The 21,068-nt window shown below is 44.7% G+C and overlaps 1 protein-coding gene across 1 annotated transcript in view; it reads left to right on the top strand.

The window, feature by feature from the left end:
- The window catches only part of RAB11A (RAB11A, member RAS oncogene family), a 42,133-nt gene extending 22,609 nt beyond the window's left edge, over positions 1-19,524 (top strand). The window contains exons 3-5 of the mRNA XM_081337664.1: positions 27-220; positions 10,199-10,279; positions 17,427-19,524. Of these exons, the coding sequence (XP_081193790.1) occupies positions 27-220; positions 10,199-10,279; positions 17,427-17,566 (415 nt within the window). The 3' untranslated portion in view covers positions 17,567-19,524. The remainder of the gene's footprint in view (positions 1-26; positions 221-10,198; positions 10,280-17,426) is intronic.
- Positions 19,525-21,068: the final 1,544 nt, after the last annotated feature.

Here is a 21,068-nt window from a genome sequence, read left to right as displayed (position 1 = left end):
TTGTTGTGTGTGCTTTGTGCCTCCAGTTATTACCGTGGCGCTGTGGGGGCCTTACTGGTATACGACATCGCCAAGCATCTCACCTACGAAAACGTGGAGCGGTGGCTGAAGGAGCTGAGGGACCACGCGGACAGCAATATTGTCATAATGTTGGTGGGCAATAAAAGTGACCTGCGTCACCTGCGAGCGGTTCCAACAGACGAGGCCCGAGCCTTTGCAGGTCAGTGTTTTGGCACACACACACACACACACACACACACACACATGTCAGTGAGTCCCTGGGATGTTCTCGCTGGGAGAGGGACATTTACGTATTGCAGATTGCTTTAATTGTTACTGATGCTGCTTGTCTGGCTTCAAAGCTGGAGATAACATAGATGACAGACACAAAAAAAACAACAACTCCATTCAAGCCCAGCATCGGGCAGGGATGGGACATTGTGTGGTAATTTTATTAAGCATTACAATTAAAAAAAGATACAAAAGAAAAAGAATTAGAAAAATTAAGGAAATTGCTGGAAAGAAAAAAAAACCAGGAAGGAAAATAGAAAAGCAGAAGAAAATGTTATAGCAAAGGAAAGAAATATAGAAAGAAATGACTTCCCCTTCATCATAAAAAGTATAAATAATCTCAGTGGCTTATCACCTCCTTTTAAGATCCAACAAATGATCTTTTTCTCATCTCTCATATATAAACAAATCCTTAAAGTCTGGGTCAGCAAAAGTCCATTAATGGGACTTTTGTTTTAACCTTGATCAAATTAACTTTATAGGTCTTCTTTTTAACAATCTTGCTCTTTAATCCCTTTCTTGCTCTTTAATCCCTTTCAATAATATTCTAGAATTCCTTTCATTTTTTTCTTTGTCCTCATAAATTCTTCCGAGTTTTAACAGCTTGTTTTGTAAATCCAGTAGGAGAATTATCCAGGTTTTTTTATTAGTGTATCTCTTCTAATTATTAAGACATTAGCTGGTCCAGGTAACATCTTTTAAAGACAGTCTTATCTATAAAGGCAGACCCTCTTAAAATTAGCTTCTGGGTCCACGATTTACAAATATTATCTAATGTTGAAGTATTTTGCTCCATTTTCTATGATGAAGTCAGTTTAAATGTTCTTTTCCTTTAACCGTAATCTTTAGATCCTTCTGGTTCTCTCCCATCATGTTCTGTTTTCCTTTAAAGAATTCAAAACAACGGCATTTTCCCATGGGAAGGAGCCTTATAATTAATTTTTTTAATTATATTGTTTTAAAGAGCCCAAAACTCTGTACACAGCTTGTAAGGGATTTCCAGTCAACAATGAATGCAAATATTGCCTTTTCTCTAGAGAGGAAAAAAACACACACATCAATTTGGCCTCAGGAAGTTCCGTCATGTTCACCAACCATTCCTCCTCCATTGCCGATAATGCCGAATCTTTCCATCTTCAATTTCCCTGCAGTTATCGTCCCGTGACTCCCCCCCCCCAGCTGTTTGTCAGTCCCCTGGGAAAAGCCACTGATTTCAATTGTGTATTAATCTTTAAAATCCTCTGCATTAGTGTACGTATTTGAATTTTTGTGTTTTTTAAAAAATTCATCCACCAAACATGAGAAAACCTTGCTGTTCACATTTCCAAGGTCATTTTGAAGGACTATATAAGTCTTATTGCTATTGCTAATAATTACAAGTTCTTCACAAGGATTCTAATTGATAAACTGAAAATACTATTTCAAAAAATTTATTCATGAGGATCAATACAGATTTGTACCTGAAAGACAGCTAAAAGTCACCATTTGAAATGTGTTGGCCTTTTTTTGGAATATTTGGAGCAACATCATAATGAATAAACAAGCTACATTGATTTTCTTAGATGCAGAGAAGGCCTTTGACCATTTGAACGGGTCTAATAAAAACTTCACACATGTTCCCAACCATTCTTAAATCAATGCCTTTTATCTAAATTTTTATTCAAAGAAATACTTTTAATTTCTCTTTACAGTCCTCCACTATTATTTCTTTCTGTGACATTTCATTTAGTCACTATGTGAGAGAACTAGTTTTCCTTTTATAAACCAGCCTCACAGGATTATGATCTGAAAAAGGGTTTTTGTAATATCTCTACATTAGAAACCTCAGAAGCCAAGTTCTTTGAAATCCAATCATATCTATTCTTAAAAAAAGATCTAAGTCTTTCTTAAAAATGTGTGTACTTGCACGCAATTCAAGCTATTTTTCTGTCTCCATATATCAAATAGCCCTAAATTGAATGGTAATTTATCTTGAGTGATTTTTAACGTTATTTTTCTCTCCAAAGCTCTGTCTAGTTTAATTTAATTTAATTTAATAATATTTGTATACCGCCCTTCTCCCTGAGAGTTGTGGGGAGATCATCCCTAACCCCCCTCCAAACACCAATTTTCTCAAGAAAAACCTACTAATCTCCCCATAAATCATTTATAGAAAAGTACTTTATCCTCGGAGGGACGCGGTGGCTCAGTGGGTTAGGATGCTGAGCTTGTCGATCAGAAGGTCGGCAGTTTGGCGGGTCAAATCCCGAGTGCCGCGTAACAGAGTGAGCGCCTGTTACTCATCCCAGCTTCTGCCAACCTAGCAGTTCGAAAGCACGTAAAAATGCAAGTAGAAAAATAGGGACCACTACGGTGGGAAGGTAACAGCGTTCCGTGCGCCTTTGGCGTCTAGTCGTGCCGGCCACGTGACCACAGAGACGTCCTCGGATAAGCGCTGGCTGTTTGGCTTTGAAACGGAGATGAGCACCGGCCCCTAGAGTCGGAAACGACTAGCACGCATGTGTGGGGGAACCTTTACCTTTACCTTATCCTCATTGGGGGCATAAATTCCCAGTACCAAAACTTTTAGAGCCATGCAAATTAATGTCCATCACCAACGAATCTACTGCACCCGTCAGTCAGTACAAGTTCCGGTTTTAGTTGGAAATTAATATACAATTAATTTCAGTTAATATTAATTAGTATGCAATTTTCTTCATTCTTCCTGCTGAAATAAATTCTTTCCCTATGTTTTTATAAATTGTGTCCATTTTTTAGGAAGAAAAGAAATCTAGGCAAATTATATCTTTTTTAAAAGAAATATGATTATTTTTCTCCTTCTTTTTATAACAAATTGTATTGGTTTTCTAGTTTTACATTTAAGTATTTGGAAAGCAGCGTGGTGATTGGGTAGTCAGTAGTTCAACAACAAAATCTTTAGTACATATTTCAGGTTACATCATCAAAAGTTCCTTCTCCATTTCCCTTAACATTTGCCATATCATATTTAAGCTAGTAAATCTCTAATTATAACAGGCTCAGTTAAAACATTTATCAATATATTTTTTGCTTATCCATGTCCATATCCTGTTTTTAAGTTTTAGCTAATTTTCAATTTTTAATTACAGTATTCCAATTTAACCTTTAATATCCATAATATTTAAGTTTCGGGTAACCCAAATTTCCTTTATTTCACTACATAAACCTTATCGTATCTAAAATATTTTATTTTTCTCTTTTGCGGAGTGTTTGCTCCATTTATTATTCCACCTTAAACATTAGTACTCCACAAGCAAGCCGAAACTTTAGAAAAATCAGTCGCCATAGTGGTTGGTTATATCATCCCTTTTCAACTTTCCTGTGAAGCCTCTTATAAACTCAGGTGTCAGGACCCACCCCAAACCACGTCTTAGGAAGACAAAATTCTTGGAGTCAAGTCTATTCCAAAAAGAATCTTTACTATGACATGCTTGGTTGTAGGCAATGAGACAGGACTTAATATTATTCCACGAACTAACCCTTATATAGAGTTCCCGGTTTAACCCCCCCTTAGCCCCATTTGGTCAGTCCCCCATCCTTTCTCTCGTATCATCCCTCTCGTGGGAAAAAGGAACTTAGGACTGTTCATGTTTATTGCTCTCTTCCGTGACAGAAGCCAGATGCTAGCCCCCCCTTTTGTTTCCCCAGTTCAAAAGGCTTCTCCTTTCCTTTGAAATGCCTAATACCGGTTCAATACACATCCATTCTCTTCTCTTCGGGAGATGGCAGAATCCATGGAATAATGTTTTAAACATACATTTATGAATATGATATAAATGGATTCTGACATCAGGGCTGAAACTTAATTCGCTTTGCGTTGGCTGACATTAAGATCTGACTGAGGTCTTTCACTCACTTCGTGGTTCAGCCCGACGACAAAAAAAACAAAACAAAATCTTTTTGTATGCTTGTTTTGTTTTTTTGCACGTTATTCTTAGACGCACTCAAGGCGTCTCAGTGCTCTTATTTCTAAATCTCTGCTTAGTTACCGATTTTCCATCCCTGCTTCTCTCTGAATCCTGTTTAGCTGGGGGGAAAAACCCATTTCCTTCTACCGTTTCCTTGTTTATTCGTTGTAGAAGTCGTTTGTTGTCTTTTTCTTTACCAGGCTGGGAAGAGGTCAGTGCTCCGTTGTGAAGGTGAACCTCGCAGTCATGCTTGTGTTTACTTTGTGTCATTCATGACCGAAAACGGTTTTACAGGGCTCAAAAATAGAACTGCTTGTGCAGCTTAGTCCTCCGCTTATCACCATAATGGAGCCTGGAGTATCCGTACATCACGATGGTCGTAAGTCGAGGCACCCACAGGACCAAATCTGATTTTAATTTAATTTAATTTAATTTAATTTAATTTAATTTAATTTAATTTAATTTAATTTAATTTAATTTAATTTAATTTAATTTGTATACCGCCCTTCTCCCGAAGGACTCAGGGTGGTGAACAGGGCAATACATAATAAAAAACAGGATACAAAAATTAAAAAGTGATTAAACAACTATGCCCGTAGTAATTAGTAAAACTTAAGTCACGATGGTCATAAATTGAGGCACCCATGTGATCCGATCTGATTCTGTGACCTTTTGTGCAGCAGCTGTTAAGTGAAACATGGCAGTCGTTAAGCAAACACCATGATACTTAAGTGAGTCCATGCTGGGTGGTTTTTTTGTTTTTGTTTTGCCAGAAATGCAGGAAACTGGTAAAAAAACATCCATCACAGTCTTATGACCGGGCAGTGTACAAGTGAGCTGATGGCCAAGGGCCCCAAATGCAATCATGTGACTCCGTGGAGGGGTCCAGCTGTCATAACTCTGGAACTGAAATATAAGTAGCTTTGCGGGGAGAAGTTGTAACTTCAAATTGTCATTAAATGACCGGTCATATAGATGAGGATTCCCTGTCGAAGTAATCAGTGGTCTTGCTCTGTATTTAGCAGCTTTGTGCCTTGATTCATCTCCTTCTTCCCAGCTTACTTTGGTTAAAAACAGAACACAGTTGGACCTTGGTGGACCTTCTAGTCCAAGACTAGGCAACCCTGACTCTTTTATGACTCATGAACTTCAACTCCCAGAATTCCTGAGCCAGCATAGCTGGCTCAGGAATTCTGGGAGTTGAAGTCCATGAGTCATAAAAGAGCCAAGGTTGCCTATCTCTGTGACTAGTCCAACTCTATACCATTGCAGAGAAACGGTTGTCCAGTTTTTTCTTAAAAGCTTCCAGTGTTGGAGCACCCATAACTTCTGGAGGCAAGCCGTTCCACAGGTTAATTGTTCTCGGTGTCAGGAAATTTCTGCTTAGTTCTAGATTGCTTCCCTCCTTGATTAGTTTCCATCCATTGTTTCCGCTCTTCACTTCTGGTGCTTTGGAAAATAGGCTGACCCCTCCTCTTTGCGGCAGCTTCTCCAATATTTCAGCCCATCCTTCACTCCCCCTCCTCTTATCTTCTCCTAACTTTCCTGATAGTCTGTCCGGGTATCTGCTGGAGAAATTGCTGGTGCCTGCAACTGCTGTTCTTTGCATATTTGTCAACTAGAATTACATTTTTAGTGACCTATCAATCCCATCAATGGGAGTGCACATCAGCTAAACAGTAGCTAGGCTTTTTAAAAAATTAAACAAGGATCTGCACTTTCCCCCTCCTTCCCCCACACCGAAGGGCAAGAGCAATTAAACTATGGAGCTACGTGTTGTGACCTCATGCAAATAAATCTGAGTTTCAGACTCGGGTTTATTTCACTCTGGAATGTGACATTGGATCCTTTGCACTAATCATGATTAAAAAAGGCTTGATTTATGCCCCTTGCAGTCAAGAGAAGATTTTTGATGGCAGGGAGGAGAGAAGGAGGAAAACGCTGGCAATTGGATTTTATGTTAAAGAAAAGGCATTCTCCCCCCCCCCCCCCCCCCCCCCGCCAATTCCCCATTCAGCCTCTTGCACCAAAATGCTGTTTTCTGGGGATTGCAAAAATTCTTTCCGTTCTGTGCACAGGATGCTTTGCTAATCACTCAGGAAGAGAAAAAACAAGAAGTTGTAAAGGGAAAAAGGTTACCTTTAAGCCAGCTTGATGTTAACTCCTCCCCCTCCCTCCCCCCGTAATTTTAAAAAAACATTCTTGCCCTTCTGATGAAAGAAGCTTTTTTTTTTTTAAAGTGTGAGCTATAAGGGCTTTACAAGGGACGCGGTGGCTCAGTGGGTTAGGACGCTGAGCTTGTCGATCAGAAGGTAAGCAGTTTGGCGGGTCGAATCCCGAGTGCCGCGTAACAGAGTGAGCGCCTGTTACTCGTCCCAGCTTCTGCCAACCTAGCAGTTCGAAAGCATGTAAAAATGCAAGTAGAAAAATAGGGACCACTCCGGTGGGAAGGTAACAGCGTTCCGTGCATCTTTGGCGTCTAGTCATGCCAGCCACATGACCACGGAGATGTCCTCGGACAAGCGCTGGCTCTTCGGCTTTGAAACGGAGATGAGCACCGGCCCCTAGAGTCGGAAACGACTAGCACGCATGTGCGGGGGAACCTTTACCTTTACCTTTATAAGGGCTTTACAGGAAATCATTGACTTACAGCTGTTTCGTTAGTGACCTTTTGACGTTGTAACAGCACTGAAAAAGGTGACATGTGACTGCTTTCCACTCTTATGACCGTTGCTGCCTCCCCACAGTTGTGTGATCAAAATTCAGAGGCTTAGCAACTGGCATGTATGTATGACGGTTGCGGTGTCACGTGATCCCCTTTTGCCGCCTCCTGACAAGCAAGGTCAATGGGGAAGTCGAATTCACCTAACAACCCTGTTACTAACTTAACAGCTGCAGCGATTTGCTTCGCAACTGTGGCAAGAGAGGCCGCAAAATGGCCCAAGACTCCCTTAACGACTGTCTTGCTTAGCAACAGAAACGTTGGGCTCAGCTATCGTCGGTCGAGGACTGCCTGTTTTGTTTTCAACAACACCTCATTCTAAGCCAATCGGCCGGCCAGAAGCAAAGGGTTTTCGCTTTTGCCTTCTCCCCTCCTCAATTTCCTCCACAACTCCCTCGAAAAAAGAAACGTTCACAAGACCAGTATGGTTTCTAGAAGTTTACAGGTACTGCAACTTAGTTGAATAAAAAGAAGGAAGTTTAAAAAAAAAACTTTACCTATTTTTCCATCTAGTTCAGGGGTGTCAAACTACCGGTGCATCGTAGCGAAACCGCGCCCACCCCATTGCCGGCAATGGCGAAAAAGTCAGGCTACGTCGCGACACGTTTTGACACCCCTGATCTAGTTCCTTTTTTTCCCCTTTTTTCTTTTTGTTTCGGATTTCTTTTCTCTCTTTAGCAGTTATAAATAATAAATAGCAATTTATTTATTTATTTATTTAGTAATATTTATATACCGCCCTTCTCCCGAAGGACTCAGGGCGGTGAACAGGGCAAGAATAAAAATACGAAATTACAAAAATTTAAAAAGGATTAAATATATGCCCACTAAAACAGTCAATACAATATTAAAAACCCCAATAAAACAACAATAAAAACCCCACCAAACCCCCATCAGGCCAGGCCGGCTTGTACGAATAAGAATGTTTTTAGATCGCGGCGAAAGGAGCGAAGATCGGGCGCCATCCGGAGCTCTACCGGTAGCTGATTCCACAGCTCCGGGGCGCCCACAGAGAAGGATCTCCCCCTGGGGGCCACCAATCGGCATTCTCTGACCGGTGGCACCCTGAGGAGGCCCTCTCTGTGGGAACGCACAGGGCGGAGGGAAGTTGATGCCGGCAGCAGGTGTTCCCTAAGGTACTCCGGAATGCAGTGGGGACCTTGATATTAGCCATTAAGCTCTATGACTGAAACCTTTTTTTTTATAATCTAAAATAATTGAATGTATTTTGCAATTGCCTCTCAATACGACACCTAGTTTTAATTGTACAGTTCAAACAATTTTGCGCTTAATGACTTTGAGTAACTTTTAGCATCGATGTAAACTTGTTTCTCCTTCTCCTTACAAGTTTGCCTTGTCCGAACCCACCGTAGCGCGACAGTTTCTAGCTTATATTGCGTAAAGGCACCACACCCCACTCTGAAGAAAAGGGAGAGAAAAACACAAGAGGTGAAGTCAGCTGGTTCCTTGTTCAACAAAGGGAAACGGTTGTTATATCTTCCTATGCAAACAAAGCACTGTAAAAATATTCTGGCACTGACAGGTTGGTTAGGAAGGGTGTGGAGAAGGATAAAACACACAAAGGCCGTGGAATAGAAACATAAAATCATAGGGTTGGAAGGGATCTTGAAGATCATCTAGGCGGGTAACGCCCGGCCCAAGGAGGAGACCTTTTGCCACAATTTTGCCATTATGAATTTTCTTGCCACAATTGTGAAGTGAATCTCTGCAGTTATTAAGTTAGTAACACAGGTATTAAGTGAATCTGCCTTCCCCGTTGACTTTGCTGGACAGAAGGTCGCAGAAGGGGATCACATGACCCCGGGACACTTGTGATCGTCAAAAATACAAACCGGTTGCCAAGTGTATGACGTGACGATCGGGATAGAACAGTGGCGGCGAACCAGTGGCACGCATGCCAGAGGTGTCACGCAGAACCCTCTCTGTGGGCACGTGCGCTGCCTCCCCAGCCCTGCCTCACCCGTGGCCCCCCCTCACCAGTAGTCCCCCCAGAGGAGAGTTGCCCCCGGGCTCAGCCCGCGCAGAGCAGCGCAGCCAAGGACTTGGCAGCCGGGTGGCGGGGACAAGATTCCGCCCTCACGCCCCGTCGTGCGTGGGGCACGAGTGGAGGGCGTGGCCGCCATGGTGCTGCAGGGCTGCCTGGGGGATCTGCAGTGGGCGAGCGGGGCGGGGCGTGGGAGGGCGGAGCGGGGGCAGAGGGGGTGGGGTGTTTTTTTTGGGCACTCGGTGTCAAAGGTTCGCCATCACTGGGATCGAACAATGGTCATAAGTGTGAAAAGCAGTCATAAATCACTTTTTCAGTGCTGTTGTAATTTTGAACAGTCACTGAATGAACTGTTGTAAGTCGAGGACTATCTGTGTTAAACATGCTGCCCATCTCATTCTTCCGAGGGACTCTTGAGTCGGGTTACAGTAGTATAAACGCATAAGTATAAAAAACATTGAAAGCATTAAAATGGAGATTCACAACAAAAGGTGAAAATCAATCGTACGGGGGTGGACATTTGTTTCGCACTCAATCAGCCACCTCCAGCCACCTCCATTGGGTCTTCAAGGCCCTTCGGAAGGCAGACCTCAGCTCCAGTGACAGGATCTCCAGAGAGACATAATAGCTGGCGATGCAGAAGCCGAGGTCAGTGTTTTGGCTCTCCAGCTCTGATGGACAACCTAGAAAGCTCGGTGTCCATTTTGTCCTCCGCTTGCCGCTTGCCAAAGTCGTGAAGCTCCCAGGCTGTCAGGACCCACCTCAATCCACATCTTAGGAAATAAGAACTCTTGGATGCAAGCTTCGTCCAAAAGGAAAATGTTTACTAGGATGGAATCGATTGTGGCAATACAAGACGGAATCTAACAAAGTTACATTTCAATCCCATATAAAGCATTCCCATTTCAGCCCCCCCTCCCCTCATCCATTTGGTCAGGCTCCCATCATTTACTTATGTGTCAGGCCCTTCCGTGGGAAAGGGAAACTCTCCTTGTTTTTATTGTTATTGCTTCTTCCTTTTCAGTTGTAAATGGAGATGCGATCCAGATCTGTGTCTCCCACTCCCTCCCCCAGTTCAACCATTTCCCTGTTGTTTGAAGATCGCCTTAAGTAACTATCCTCTCCCCCCCCTTGGAGAGATGGCAGAATCCCCAGAATAAGCACATTGTTCTACCTATACATTTATGAAATGTGATATAAATGGATTCTGACACAGGCCACCAACCCCTGACCAGCCTGTCCTCTTTCCCGCAGAAAAGAACGGCCTGTCGTTTATCGAAACCTCTGCTTTGGACTCGACAAACGTGGAAGCTGCTTTCCAGACCATTCTGACTGGTGAGTGGGGCCCTTAGAGGCCATGTAGAATTCACCTTCTCCCTAAGATTCTTAAAAAGCGCGTGGCTGACTTTGGCCTCCAGTGGTGGATAGCGCTTGGGCTGAAGGACCAGCAGGGCTGAAGGAATTTCGATTTCCTGAATTTAGGAATGCTTTGGGGGAGATTCTGCTCTCCTCTTGCAACTCTCCCATCACTTGTTGCTGCTGTTCTCAGCCTCAAGTCAGCCTCAGGCATACAGTAGCTCCCTCTGAAAGAAGGCACGAAATGTGACAAGACCAAAATATCCAGCTAATGGGTAAATAGGTCATAAAAGCCTAGGTTTATTTCCCATATCAGAAGCTCCAAAGTGCTTCTGTGGCAAAAGGATTTGCCGGGGACAGCGCTGTTCCTGACCCCACCCTGTGGCAGCAACAGGTCTTGGAACGTGAACCTGCCAATCATCCGTCTAGCATTCTAACCTCGTGAGCCACCGTGCTCCTCCATTAAAAGAATAGAAGGTTATGAACCCGAAGAAAGAAAGAAAGGGTTTATTTTTAATTTTTATTTATTTTAATTCCATTTATATCCCGCCCTTCTCCGAAGACTCAGGGCGGCTTACAAGCTTAGCAGTAGCCTTCATTCTATGTATATGCCTGCTTATTAGGGCTTTCACACACACCCCAAGCGGCATTATTATAAAGTCAGCTTAATTGCCCCCAACAATCTGGGTCCTCATTTTACCTACCTCGGAAGGATGGAAGGCTGAGTCAACCTTGAGCCTTGTGGGATGCGAACCTGCACTAATTGCAGGCAGCTGGTGTTACTTAAGGAGGCATTAGCCCACTGCTCCACCAAGGCTCCTTTAACCTGGTTAGATGCCATACCCTCGTGTTACCTCTGGAAGCATTCCATCTGCCACCCGGCAAATGCTGATGCATCACAAGGCAATAATGGGGGCGCCTCTGCAAGTCAACAAATGAAAAAGAATTGGATCGGGATGGCCTGAAAAAGTTGACAAAAAAAGGGGGCACGATGCATGCATTGCACATATTCTGTTAAAATCTACGTGCCAGAAATCAGGTTGTCCTACCTGAAGGCTTCCATTTTTTAAAAAAAAATCGCCATTGCTGCTATATACCCTGGTTGTCCGTATCGGCACAGATGAGAAAAGTCCCATCGATTCTGTCAGGCACGTAGCAAAAACAAGGAAACAACAGAGAGAGACTGGCTTTGACTCCTGAAGCGTTTGTAGGGTTGATGGAAGTTTTGAGAGTTGTGCAAGTTGAATTTGTGTCCCAGGAAAAAAATGGATGTGAAGTGATGGTTAAAAGTCCTTTCAGTGCATAGCTGAAGGCTCCACTTGCTTTTACTCTTCATATTTCCAGTGCATTGGTAGGCAACCTCGGCTCTTTTACGACTCATGGACTTCAACTCCCAGAATTCCTGAGCCAGCTATGCTGGCTCAGGAATTCTGGGAGTTGAAGTCCATGAGTCGTAAAAGAGCCGAGGTTGCCTGTATTCTTTCGTTTGAAATTCTTTGGAACTGTTGGGGCATTTCATTTTTGAGCAATTAATGCCACCAGTAAATGATTGGCAGAAAAGACATTAAAGAATTAGCTGACAGCTGCATTTTCAGCAGCATGCCTCAGTCCTCCTTTTAAAAAGATATGGACCTACTCTAGGAAAAGAGGACAGACAAAAAGAAGGGAACACCCAACAAATAGAAGAGGTGTGCCCCCAATTAAAAAGGAAAATCTCAGTTTTGCAAGTGTTAAATCTTAATGAGCCTTGGTGGAGCAGTGGGCTGATGCCTCCTTAAGTAACACCAGCTGCCTGCAATTAGTGCAGGTTCGAGTCCCACCAGGCTCAAGGTTGACTCAGCCTTCCATCCTTCTGAGGTAGGTAAAATGAGGACCCAGATTGTTGGGGGCAATAAGCTGACTTTGTAAAATGCCACTTGGGGGGGGGGGCGAAAGCCCTAATAAGCAGGCATATACATAGAATGAAGGCTATTGCTAAGCACATTGATTTGTGCTTTAGTATGTAAGCCGCCCTGAGTCTTCGGAGAAGGGCGGGATATAAATGGGATTTTTAAAAAAATGACACATCCTACCCTGAGCTGAATATTTTGTTGGTAAACTTCACTTCTTCCTTTCCCCTTGGCCTTGGCATGCTCCGAGAACGGAGTCACACCTGGATGTGTCTTGTGTCTTTTATTCCTTCCCTCCAAAGCAGGGCAATGATGTATTTATTTCTATGACTGCCCAGCTTTGAAAGCTTAGTTAACCTTTGCCTTTGGAATGCCAGGCTGGTTGAAGACACTCCAGTCACCAGTCCTGAATATTCCACCTACACCCATTCCAGTTGATGGTTACTTTATTTTTTGCAAGCCCCCAGAATAACTTGAGAGTGAGTGGGTGGCCGTATAAATTCTCTAAATAAAAAAAACACAACAAATAAGGGAACAGCTGCTTTGGGAAGAAGACATGATTCTGAACAGCAGTGGAAGGCAGTAGGAAAGAAATGTTCTGTACCAGCCTGCTACCGGCCCTGCAGAAAAGGCAGGGACAACCCCTTTACAACCAGCAAGAGGCTGGAACTAAGCCTGCCAAATTTATAGCTACAAAAACAAACAAGACACGAACCAAGAAACAGGAGCTTTAAGAAACATGAACCATCCGAGCGGTTGCCTTCAGCAAACCAGCCCTCCCAGACATTCCCCTTATATAGAGTTCAGGGCGTGGCTTCTCTCTGCCTCCTTCCGAGAAGCCCCATTGCCTTCCTCTGTTTACTCCTAATTGACTGCCTCCTGCGTCGGGCGTCCTTGAACAGGGCCAGCTGTGGGTCATCTTCATCCACGCTGTCAGGCTCACACAGCTGGGTCTCCGTGGTGACCAAGTGGGAGGGGCCTGGCTGAGGGCTCTCATCAGCAAGATCTTCAACCCCCTCAGCAAGGTCTTCAACACCCCCCTCCTCCTCCTCTGAGTCGTCCGACCCAACTGCCGAACCCACAGGCTGACCCTGAATCACAAGAAACAGGGTTGGCAGGCTTCCCTCTGACCCTGGGTGCAGTCCTTTGGGGGACGGGGGGATTGTCATGCCTTGGCCGGGCAGAGAAGGGAGAGCGGGCAAGGCGGTGGTCCAGTCTTACCTTACTTGTAAGGTAAGACTGGACCACATCACTTTGGGATCCCTCCAGGTACTGGAACCTGGAGGGTCAGAAGTATTCTGGATTTCGTTTCTGCTGAACTGTGGCCCATCTGAAACGTTTCAGAGGAATACAGGTGGTCCTCGACCTAACGACCGGAATGGAGCCCAACATTTCTGTTGCCAAAGAAGACATTTGTTACGGGAATTTTGCCCCATTTTGCAGCCTCTCTTGCCCTATTTGTTAAGCGTATCGCTGCCGTTGTTCAAGTTAGGGACACGGCTGTAAAGTGAATCTGGCTTCCCCGTTGACTTTGCTTGCCTGAAGGTCACAAAAAGGGGATCACACGGACCCCGGGATGCTGCAGTTGTCATAAGTCTGAGTCAGTTGCCAAGCCTCTGAATTGGGATCACGTGATCGTGGGGATGCCGCAACAGTTGTATGTGTAAAAAAACAACAACGGTCGTAAGGCGCTTTTTTTGAGTACCATTGTAACTTTGGTTGCTAAATGAACTGTGTAAGTCGAGGACCACCTGTATCTGGAATGTGAAATGAAACCATATTTTCTGTTTCACACACACACTCACAGAGCACGGGGTTAGGGAGGCGGTCTTCTGAATTAAGGATGGGGTTTTTCCTTTCTTCTGGTGGAGAAAGCTCTGGAGAAGGCCGTGTCCTGTTGGAGCCTTATAACCCCCCCCAGCCCCATTTAAAGTAAGCAACAGAAGTGATTGATCTCAGGAATGTGTGCCAAAGTGTATAATCCAAGAAGGCCAGATATCCCGATTAACCGTAGAGGGATTATTATAGTAAGTCTCAAAGGTAGCGTTTTGTGTACGTGTCAGAGGGATAGGAAATGCCTCTGGATCTCTGCTTGATAAACAACAGCTTAGGAGATAAGAGTGTGGTGGCCTGGAATTTGGAAGTGGTGCTCGGAGTGGCTTTAAGCTCAGGTGAGAATCAAGTCATCCCAGGTCAGCCTTTAATCTCCCTAAGCGGGAAGAACTCTTTGCCGAGGCGTTGGGTCAGTGGGGACCAGTGCTCAGCAAGGAAGGGCTTAGACCAGGGGTAGGCAACCTCGGCTCTTTGATGACTCGTGGACTTCAACTCCCAGAATTCCTCAGCCAGCGTGAGGAAACGATGTCCCTTTTATGACTCGCGGACTTCAAATCCCAGAATTCTGAAGGAATGCTGAGGGAAAAGGGAGAGATTTCCATGCTTAGCCATGCTGGCTCAGGAATTCTGGAAGTTGAAGTCCACGAGTCATCAAAGAGCCAAGGTTGCCTACCCCTGGTTTAGGGAAAGTACCACATCTTGCAGGCTACTTGGCCAAGCCAAATGCCAGCCTCAGGGATTGTGGGGGGAGTGGGGGGGTTCCCCCCAAGATGCTGTGTTCGTCTATTGCATTTCACCCAGGTGGAGTTTCAGCATGAGGGCTGCTGCCACTGCCGAACCTGGTGCTGAATACCTCCTCTCTATGGAAACCTCTCCCTTTCCCCTCATCATGGCTGGCTCAGGAATTCTGGGAGTTGACGTCCACGAGTCATAAAAGAGCCAAGGTTGCCTACCCCTGGCTTCTACGTTCCAAGAAATTGACTGGGCCCAGACCAGCTTTCGCAGCCTGAGTTGTGTTGGGTTTTCTCCAGCTTCTAGAATTCCAGGCATACCAATTGCATGAGCTGATCTGAGATCTTTAGGTTGGCCTGTGACTAGCCTAAGAGTGCGCTGGATGTGGTTCCAGGTTGCACAGCCCCCACGGACTCCCCGGAGAACCTCCTTCAAAGGACCTGTAGAACTTACCATCAAGTCGTAATTGTCAAGGGGATAGAAGATTACCAAACTAATCAAGGATGGGATTTTTGTTAAAAAAATATATGTACGAAATCATTTCTGGCCTACATAGTACAGGCAGTCCTCAACTTGCAACAGTTTGCTTAGTGACTATTCGAAGTTACAGTGGCGCTGAAGAAAGTGACTTACGACCATTTTCCACACTTCTGTCTGTTGCAGCGTTCCCCGGGGTCATGTGATTTACATTCGGTGCTTGAAAACTGACTCACCTTTATGACGGTCACCGTGTCCTGGGGTCATGGGATCACCTCTCGCAACCTTCTGACAAGCAAAGTCACTTAACAAATTTCTTACTTAGCAACATAAATTTTCAGCTCAGTTATGGTCATAGGTTGAGGATTACCTGTACAAACAGGGCATGTACCAGTCCAGTTACTTATTTATTTTTTTAATATAAACGATAATGCTCGCCCACACAACACTAAACGCACCCAAGTACGTTTGAAGCAGTTCCGTCAGAGCTAGTGTCAGTGTTAATGGGAGCGGTCTTGGCCTTGGCTTGGGTCTACTCCCCAATGGAAGTTGGTTGGGCCATTCACTGTTACCTTGTTTGGCAGTTCTTGAGTGGGGTATTGTTTGCTTCTTGATTTATGGACTGATCTTAATCTTGGAGTTAATCTTGGATTTAAAATAGAATTAGCCCATCTGGTTGCCTTTTTTGTCTGGAACATCTCACTAGGTTGACATAGACAATGGTGCTGCTAAGACCTCCCAAGTTGGGAAGAGTCATTTCATGTTGGTTGCTCTGGGTTGGAAGTCAGAACCTTTGTGGGCCAAAGCTGTAAGAGTGTCCATCTTGGCTGAGGCCTTGGATGTCAGTAACAGGCAGGCTTTGCCAGCCTTTTAATGGCATCATATTTCTGCTTCTAGATGGTGGAAGATGCTCTTCTGAGCAGCTTATTTAATAGTCCATTTGAATAGATCCCCAGGCCTGAGATCGTTAACTTCCAAAATGATTAAGGAATAGGCCTATATCCTTACCCAGACTACTGAGTGTTCAGCTCACAAGGGATGGTGTCAACCCACCTAAGAGCACCAGGTTGGGGAAAGCAGACTTAAACTAATGTCCAAGGGGCAAATGGCAGAAGAAGATGGATTTCTTGATCTATTGATCGATTAATTTTTCTTTGAAGTTATCTGTGCACCTTACAGATCTGTTCACAAAGTAGCTAGCTAATGGAAATAAGATTTGCAAGAGGGATAACTACCCAACTTTCTCATTGCATTTAAAAATAAAATATCAAGAGATTCCTGACGTCATTCTCCAAATAAAAACATGCATACAGATAGTCCTCAACTTACGACTGCAATTGGGACCAGAATTTCCGTTGCAAAGCAAGGTGGTTCTTAAGGGACCTGCGCCCAGTTTTATCACCTTTTTTGCCACAGTTGTTAAGCAAATCGCTGCAGTTAAGTGAATTGTGTGGTTGTTAAAGTGAATTGTGAGGTCATTGAGCAAATTCAGGTTCTGCCATGGACTTTGCTTGTCAGAAGCCAGCTTGGAAGGTTGCAAATTACAGCCATTAGGAAGGTTGCAACTGCCATAGATGCCTGCCAGTTGCCAAGTGCCTGAATTTTAACGAGGGGACTGTGAGGATGCTGCAACGGTCGTAAGTGTGAGGGGCAGTTGTAAGTCACTCTCTTCAGTGCCATTGTAACTTTGAATGGTCACTAAAGAAATGCTTGTAAGTCAAAGGTCATCTGTACTTACGTCGCAAGAGAAGACGTGAAGGCCAGGAGGGACCAAACCAAGTAGATGCTCACAAGCTCACCCCTCCCATAAGGGGTCTACCACAACTCGCCACAGCCAGCTGGCTGCCGGCAATTTGCCGTGGAACAACTCGCCATGAGACAAGAGTTACACCGATACCGAAGAAATAGTCAAACTGAATCACGAAAGAAAGGATGCCAAAGGAGGGACAAAATAAAATACGAAATTACAAAAATTAAAATTATTTTTAAAATTATGTTAAATAATTAACTTGAGTTGTTGAATTGTCCCACGGCAAGTTGACCCACGGCAAGTTGGCCGTGGCGAGTTGTCCCCTTCTGCCTGCGGTGGGGCTTTATGCCTGGTGCATGGACTGGGGGGGGTGAATTCTGGAATGGACGAATCCGCCCCGGCCCCTCGTCTTCCACCCTGGTCACCAGCAGCTTCTCTCTTTCAGAGATCTATCGCATCGTGTCCCAGAAACAGATGTCCGACAGACGTGAAAATGACATGTCTCCAAGCAACAACGTGGTCCCGATCCACGTCCCTCCGACCACGGAAAACAAACCAAAGATGCAGTGTTGTCAGAATATATAACAAGATCAACTGCTGGAAAAGCTGTGTATATTTCCCCAGATCTGAATGGAAGCGGAGCTCGAGCTGACATTACTTTTTTCTCTCTTTCTCCACTCTCTTCCCCCCCCCTTTTTTTGCTTCAATTACACATTTTCTGTATTTTATTCTCCTCTCTCCCATTTGCTTATTTTGTCACCGTTTCTTCTCTGTCTTCAACCTCAGTTCTGTGACTCATCTCTTTTTACACGAGGCTGCAGCATTATCGGAATGCGAGTGTCCTGCAAGGCAAAGGTTGCTAACAGTCACCGCGGATCTTTCCTGCCTGGCTCACCTGAGGAGGGAGCAGAGATGGGTTCTTTTGAACTTCCACCATTCAGACATTCCTGTCAACACAACTCACACTTGATAACTCCCTCGTCCACTCTCTGGCCCCAGTGTTAGATGTCGCCTCTTGGCCTGTCACATCCTGCTGCCCTGCAGACTACAGCTCCCATCATCGCTTTCAGCCGCACCACTGGCCAGAGATAGTGGGAGATGTAGGAAAAACGGGCCAGGAGAATGCCAGGTTGAGAAAGCCCATCATTGCATTCAATGGGCAGTTGTCGGCCTGGTCTGGGCCCTTGTTTCAAATTGTAGATTGTTTGTTGGGCTGCCTTTGTTTCGGACCAGTGCTGTGATCCTGTTTGGAAGGCAAAAGTCGGGGATAACCTCCGCAAACATCTCTGGGCCTAATGGATTAGCATCGTGAGCTGAGCCTCTTGTCCCTCCCTGGCCAGCTGGCCTGTGGCCTCGCTTTTGGAATTGGCTTTGTTAAGGCCGCACACCTGTAGCCTTTCGATGGGTTTTTATTCAGTCTGAGCAGATGGATGACGTCTCCCCTTGCAAGCCAGCAGAGGGATCAATCATCTCAGTGATGCCGCAGGGCGGATTAAATTAACGCAGTCCACCCGGTTAAGGCCCAACATCTGTTGCTGGATGTTGAATGCCACGTAGTTACCATCAGAGGGAAGTGCCATCTCGCTCTTCTAGCTAGTCCCCGTGGCTTGTCGTCGCGGCATTTAGTGTGTCGCGCGATCCAGTATGGGCCCTGGGGATCATTTTGCACGGTGCGCGTGTACAGGTTATGGAGAAGGCTTGGAGATGGCTGTTAGAGCTCCTAAGAGACCCTTTTGACTTTTTTTAATGAGAATTGTCAGCAAAAGAGGCACTGGTTCCTCCCCCGCCCAAGACTGGCTAAGCTGGTTTAGTTTCTCGGGGGGGGGGCAGTTCCTGGCCTGGAAGCTCTTGAGTCTCTTTTCCCTCCTCAAGTGGTTGACCACTTTTGGCTTCCTAGAACAGAGGACATTCCTTCACCTCATTCCCCCATGCACTGTTACGGTTTGCAGCCCACGCTGCCTGCTCGTCTGCAGCACTGTTCAAAAGAGGGGTGGGGTGTGCCCATCAGCACATACAGAATTGTGTGGTCTTTGGGAAGCCCAGTTGAAGAGGAAAGAGTCCCTGGTTTACAGGGAGAAGGAAGGAAGGAAGGAAGGTTGGTTCTCGCAGATCTGTTCTGCCTGCTGTGTTGAAGGCTGCCCCCGCTCACTTTGTCTGCCAGTCTTGCAGTGCTCATGACGTGTAAGGCACACCGAGGGCATTGCTGTAGTCCGGTCATCCATTAATTCTTCCTCTCCCTCTCTGCACACTTTTTTTTTGTTTGTTCTTTCCCTTCCCACCTCTTTTTTTAATGTTTGTGTGTAAATTGCTTTGTACTGTGTGCACATTCTGTACCTTGAGTATTTTTTAAGATTGATTTAAAATTATTCATTTTTGGAATTCTAATAAAGAATCACAGGGGATTGTTCAGAGGTTATGAGTGAGCTTCTTTGGAATTAGACTCTTGATGGGCATTTGATATTTAAAGGGGAAGGACGAGTGCCCTTGAGCCGCCGGAAGATGATTGGAATTAACGTGTGAATAAATTATGTGGATCAACTTGACATGCAAATCTGACTCATTTACTCTTCCACTTTGCTTGCACTTTATTGCTTTCTCTTTGCAGAGCTTTAAACTTTGGGTGCTTTGTCATCATGGGAAAAGAAAGTTGAGCAATTGTGACCCTGAACAATTCTCCCACTTCTCCAAATAATTAAACTTTTTTTTACTGGTTGCTTCCAATGGATAAAGCTTTCTGGATGAACAGGAGAACCCCATCAGCCAGTCCCTTTATCTTATAGCATGCCAAGAGGATTAAAAACAGATTCAGGGGTGTTGGATGGTGCTCACAAACTGCCCTTTTTGGCTTCCAAATTTTTCCAGAAGCAATACCTGGCGACCACTGGCAATGCCAGAGAATAAAGCGAGGAAAAAGGCTGGTTGTGTGTACTTGGGAGTAAGTCATTCTGGCCTATATAAGGCTTGGTATTAAGATCCCAGGCAATGAAATTCAACGTAGAGAAAAAGTCACACTTGGGAAAGAAAAACCAAATGAACAGGTACTGGCTCATTAGAAGGATCTCAGAGTCCTAGTGGACAGTCACTTAAATAGGAGCCAGCAGTGTGCTGCAGCTGCCAAAAAGGCCAGTGCAATCCTAGGCTGCATTAACAGAGGGACAGTATCAAGATCATGTGAAGTGTTAATACCACTTTATAATGCTTTGGTAATACCACAGTTAGAGTGGTGCATCCAGTTTTGATCAGCATATTATAAAAAACATGTTGAGATTCTGGAAAGAGTGCAGAAAAGAACAGGCTATTAAGAGGACTGGAGGCTAAAACGTGAACGGTTGCGGGAATTGGGTATGTCCAGTCTAGTGAAAAGAAGGACTAGAGGTGACATGATAGCAGCGTTCCAATATTTAAGGGGCTTCCACAAAAAAGTGGGGGTCAACCTATTTTCAAAAGCATCTGAAGGCAGGACAAGAAGCAATGGATGGAAACTATTCGAAAACCAACCTAGAACTAAGGAGAAATTTCCTGCCTGAGAACAATTAGCCAGTAGAACAGCTTGCCTCCAGAGGTTTTGGGTGCCCCAACATGGAGGCTTTTAAGAAAAGACTGGAAAGCCATTTCTCTGGAATGGTATAGGGCAGGGGTAGGCAACCAGGACTCTTTTATGACTCATGGACTTCAACTCCCAGAATTCCTGAGTCAGCTGACTCAGGAATTCTGGGAGGTGAAGTCCATGAGTCATAAAAGAGCCGAGGTTGCCTACCCCTGGTATAGGGTCTCCTGCTTGAGCAGGGGGTTGGACTAGAAGACCTCCAAGGTCCCTTCCGACACTGTTATTACTTTTTTTTTTGCTTTAAAACAATGAGCACTTTTCACTGGTCATTGTACCCATGCCTCAAGGCTTAGAAATAACCGTAGGGGAGGGGGGGAAATGCAACAGAGAGAAATTCAGTTTATTTTTTAACAAGGTATAATTACCTTCGTTTGGTCAACAAATATTACAAATATGTCTTGCTTTTAAAAAAAGTATTGCCATTACAACGTTTGTATTCTCATTTAAAGGAACGGGTCTGCTTTTCAGTGCCTCCTGCTG

This window comes from Vipera berus (assembly GCF_964194415.1).
Source record: "Vipera berus genome assembly, chromosome: 12".
Taxonomy (NCBI): Eukaryota; Metazoa; Chordata; class Lepidosauria; order Squamata; family Viperidae; genus Vipera; species Vipera berus.
Note: the sequence above shows the minus strand (reverse complement) of the source record. Positions and strands in the feature narration are given on the sequence as shown.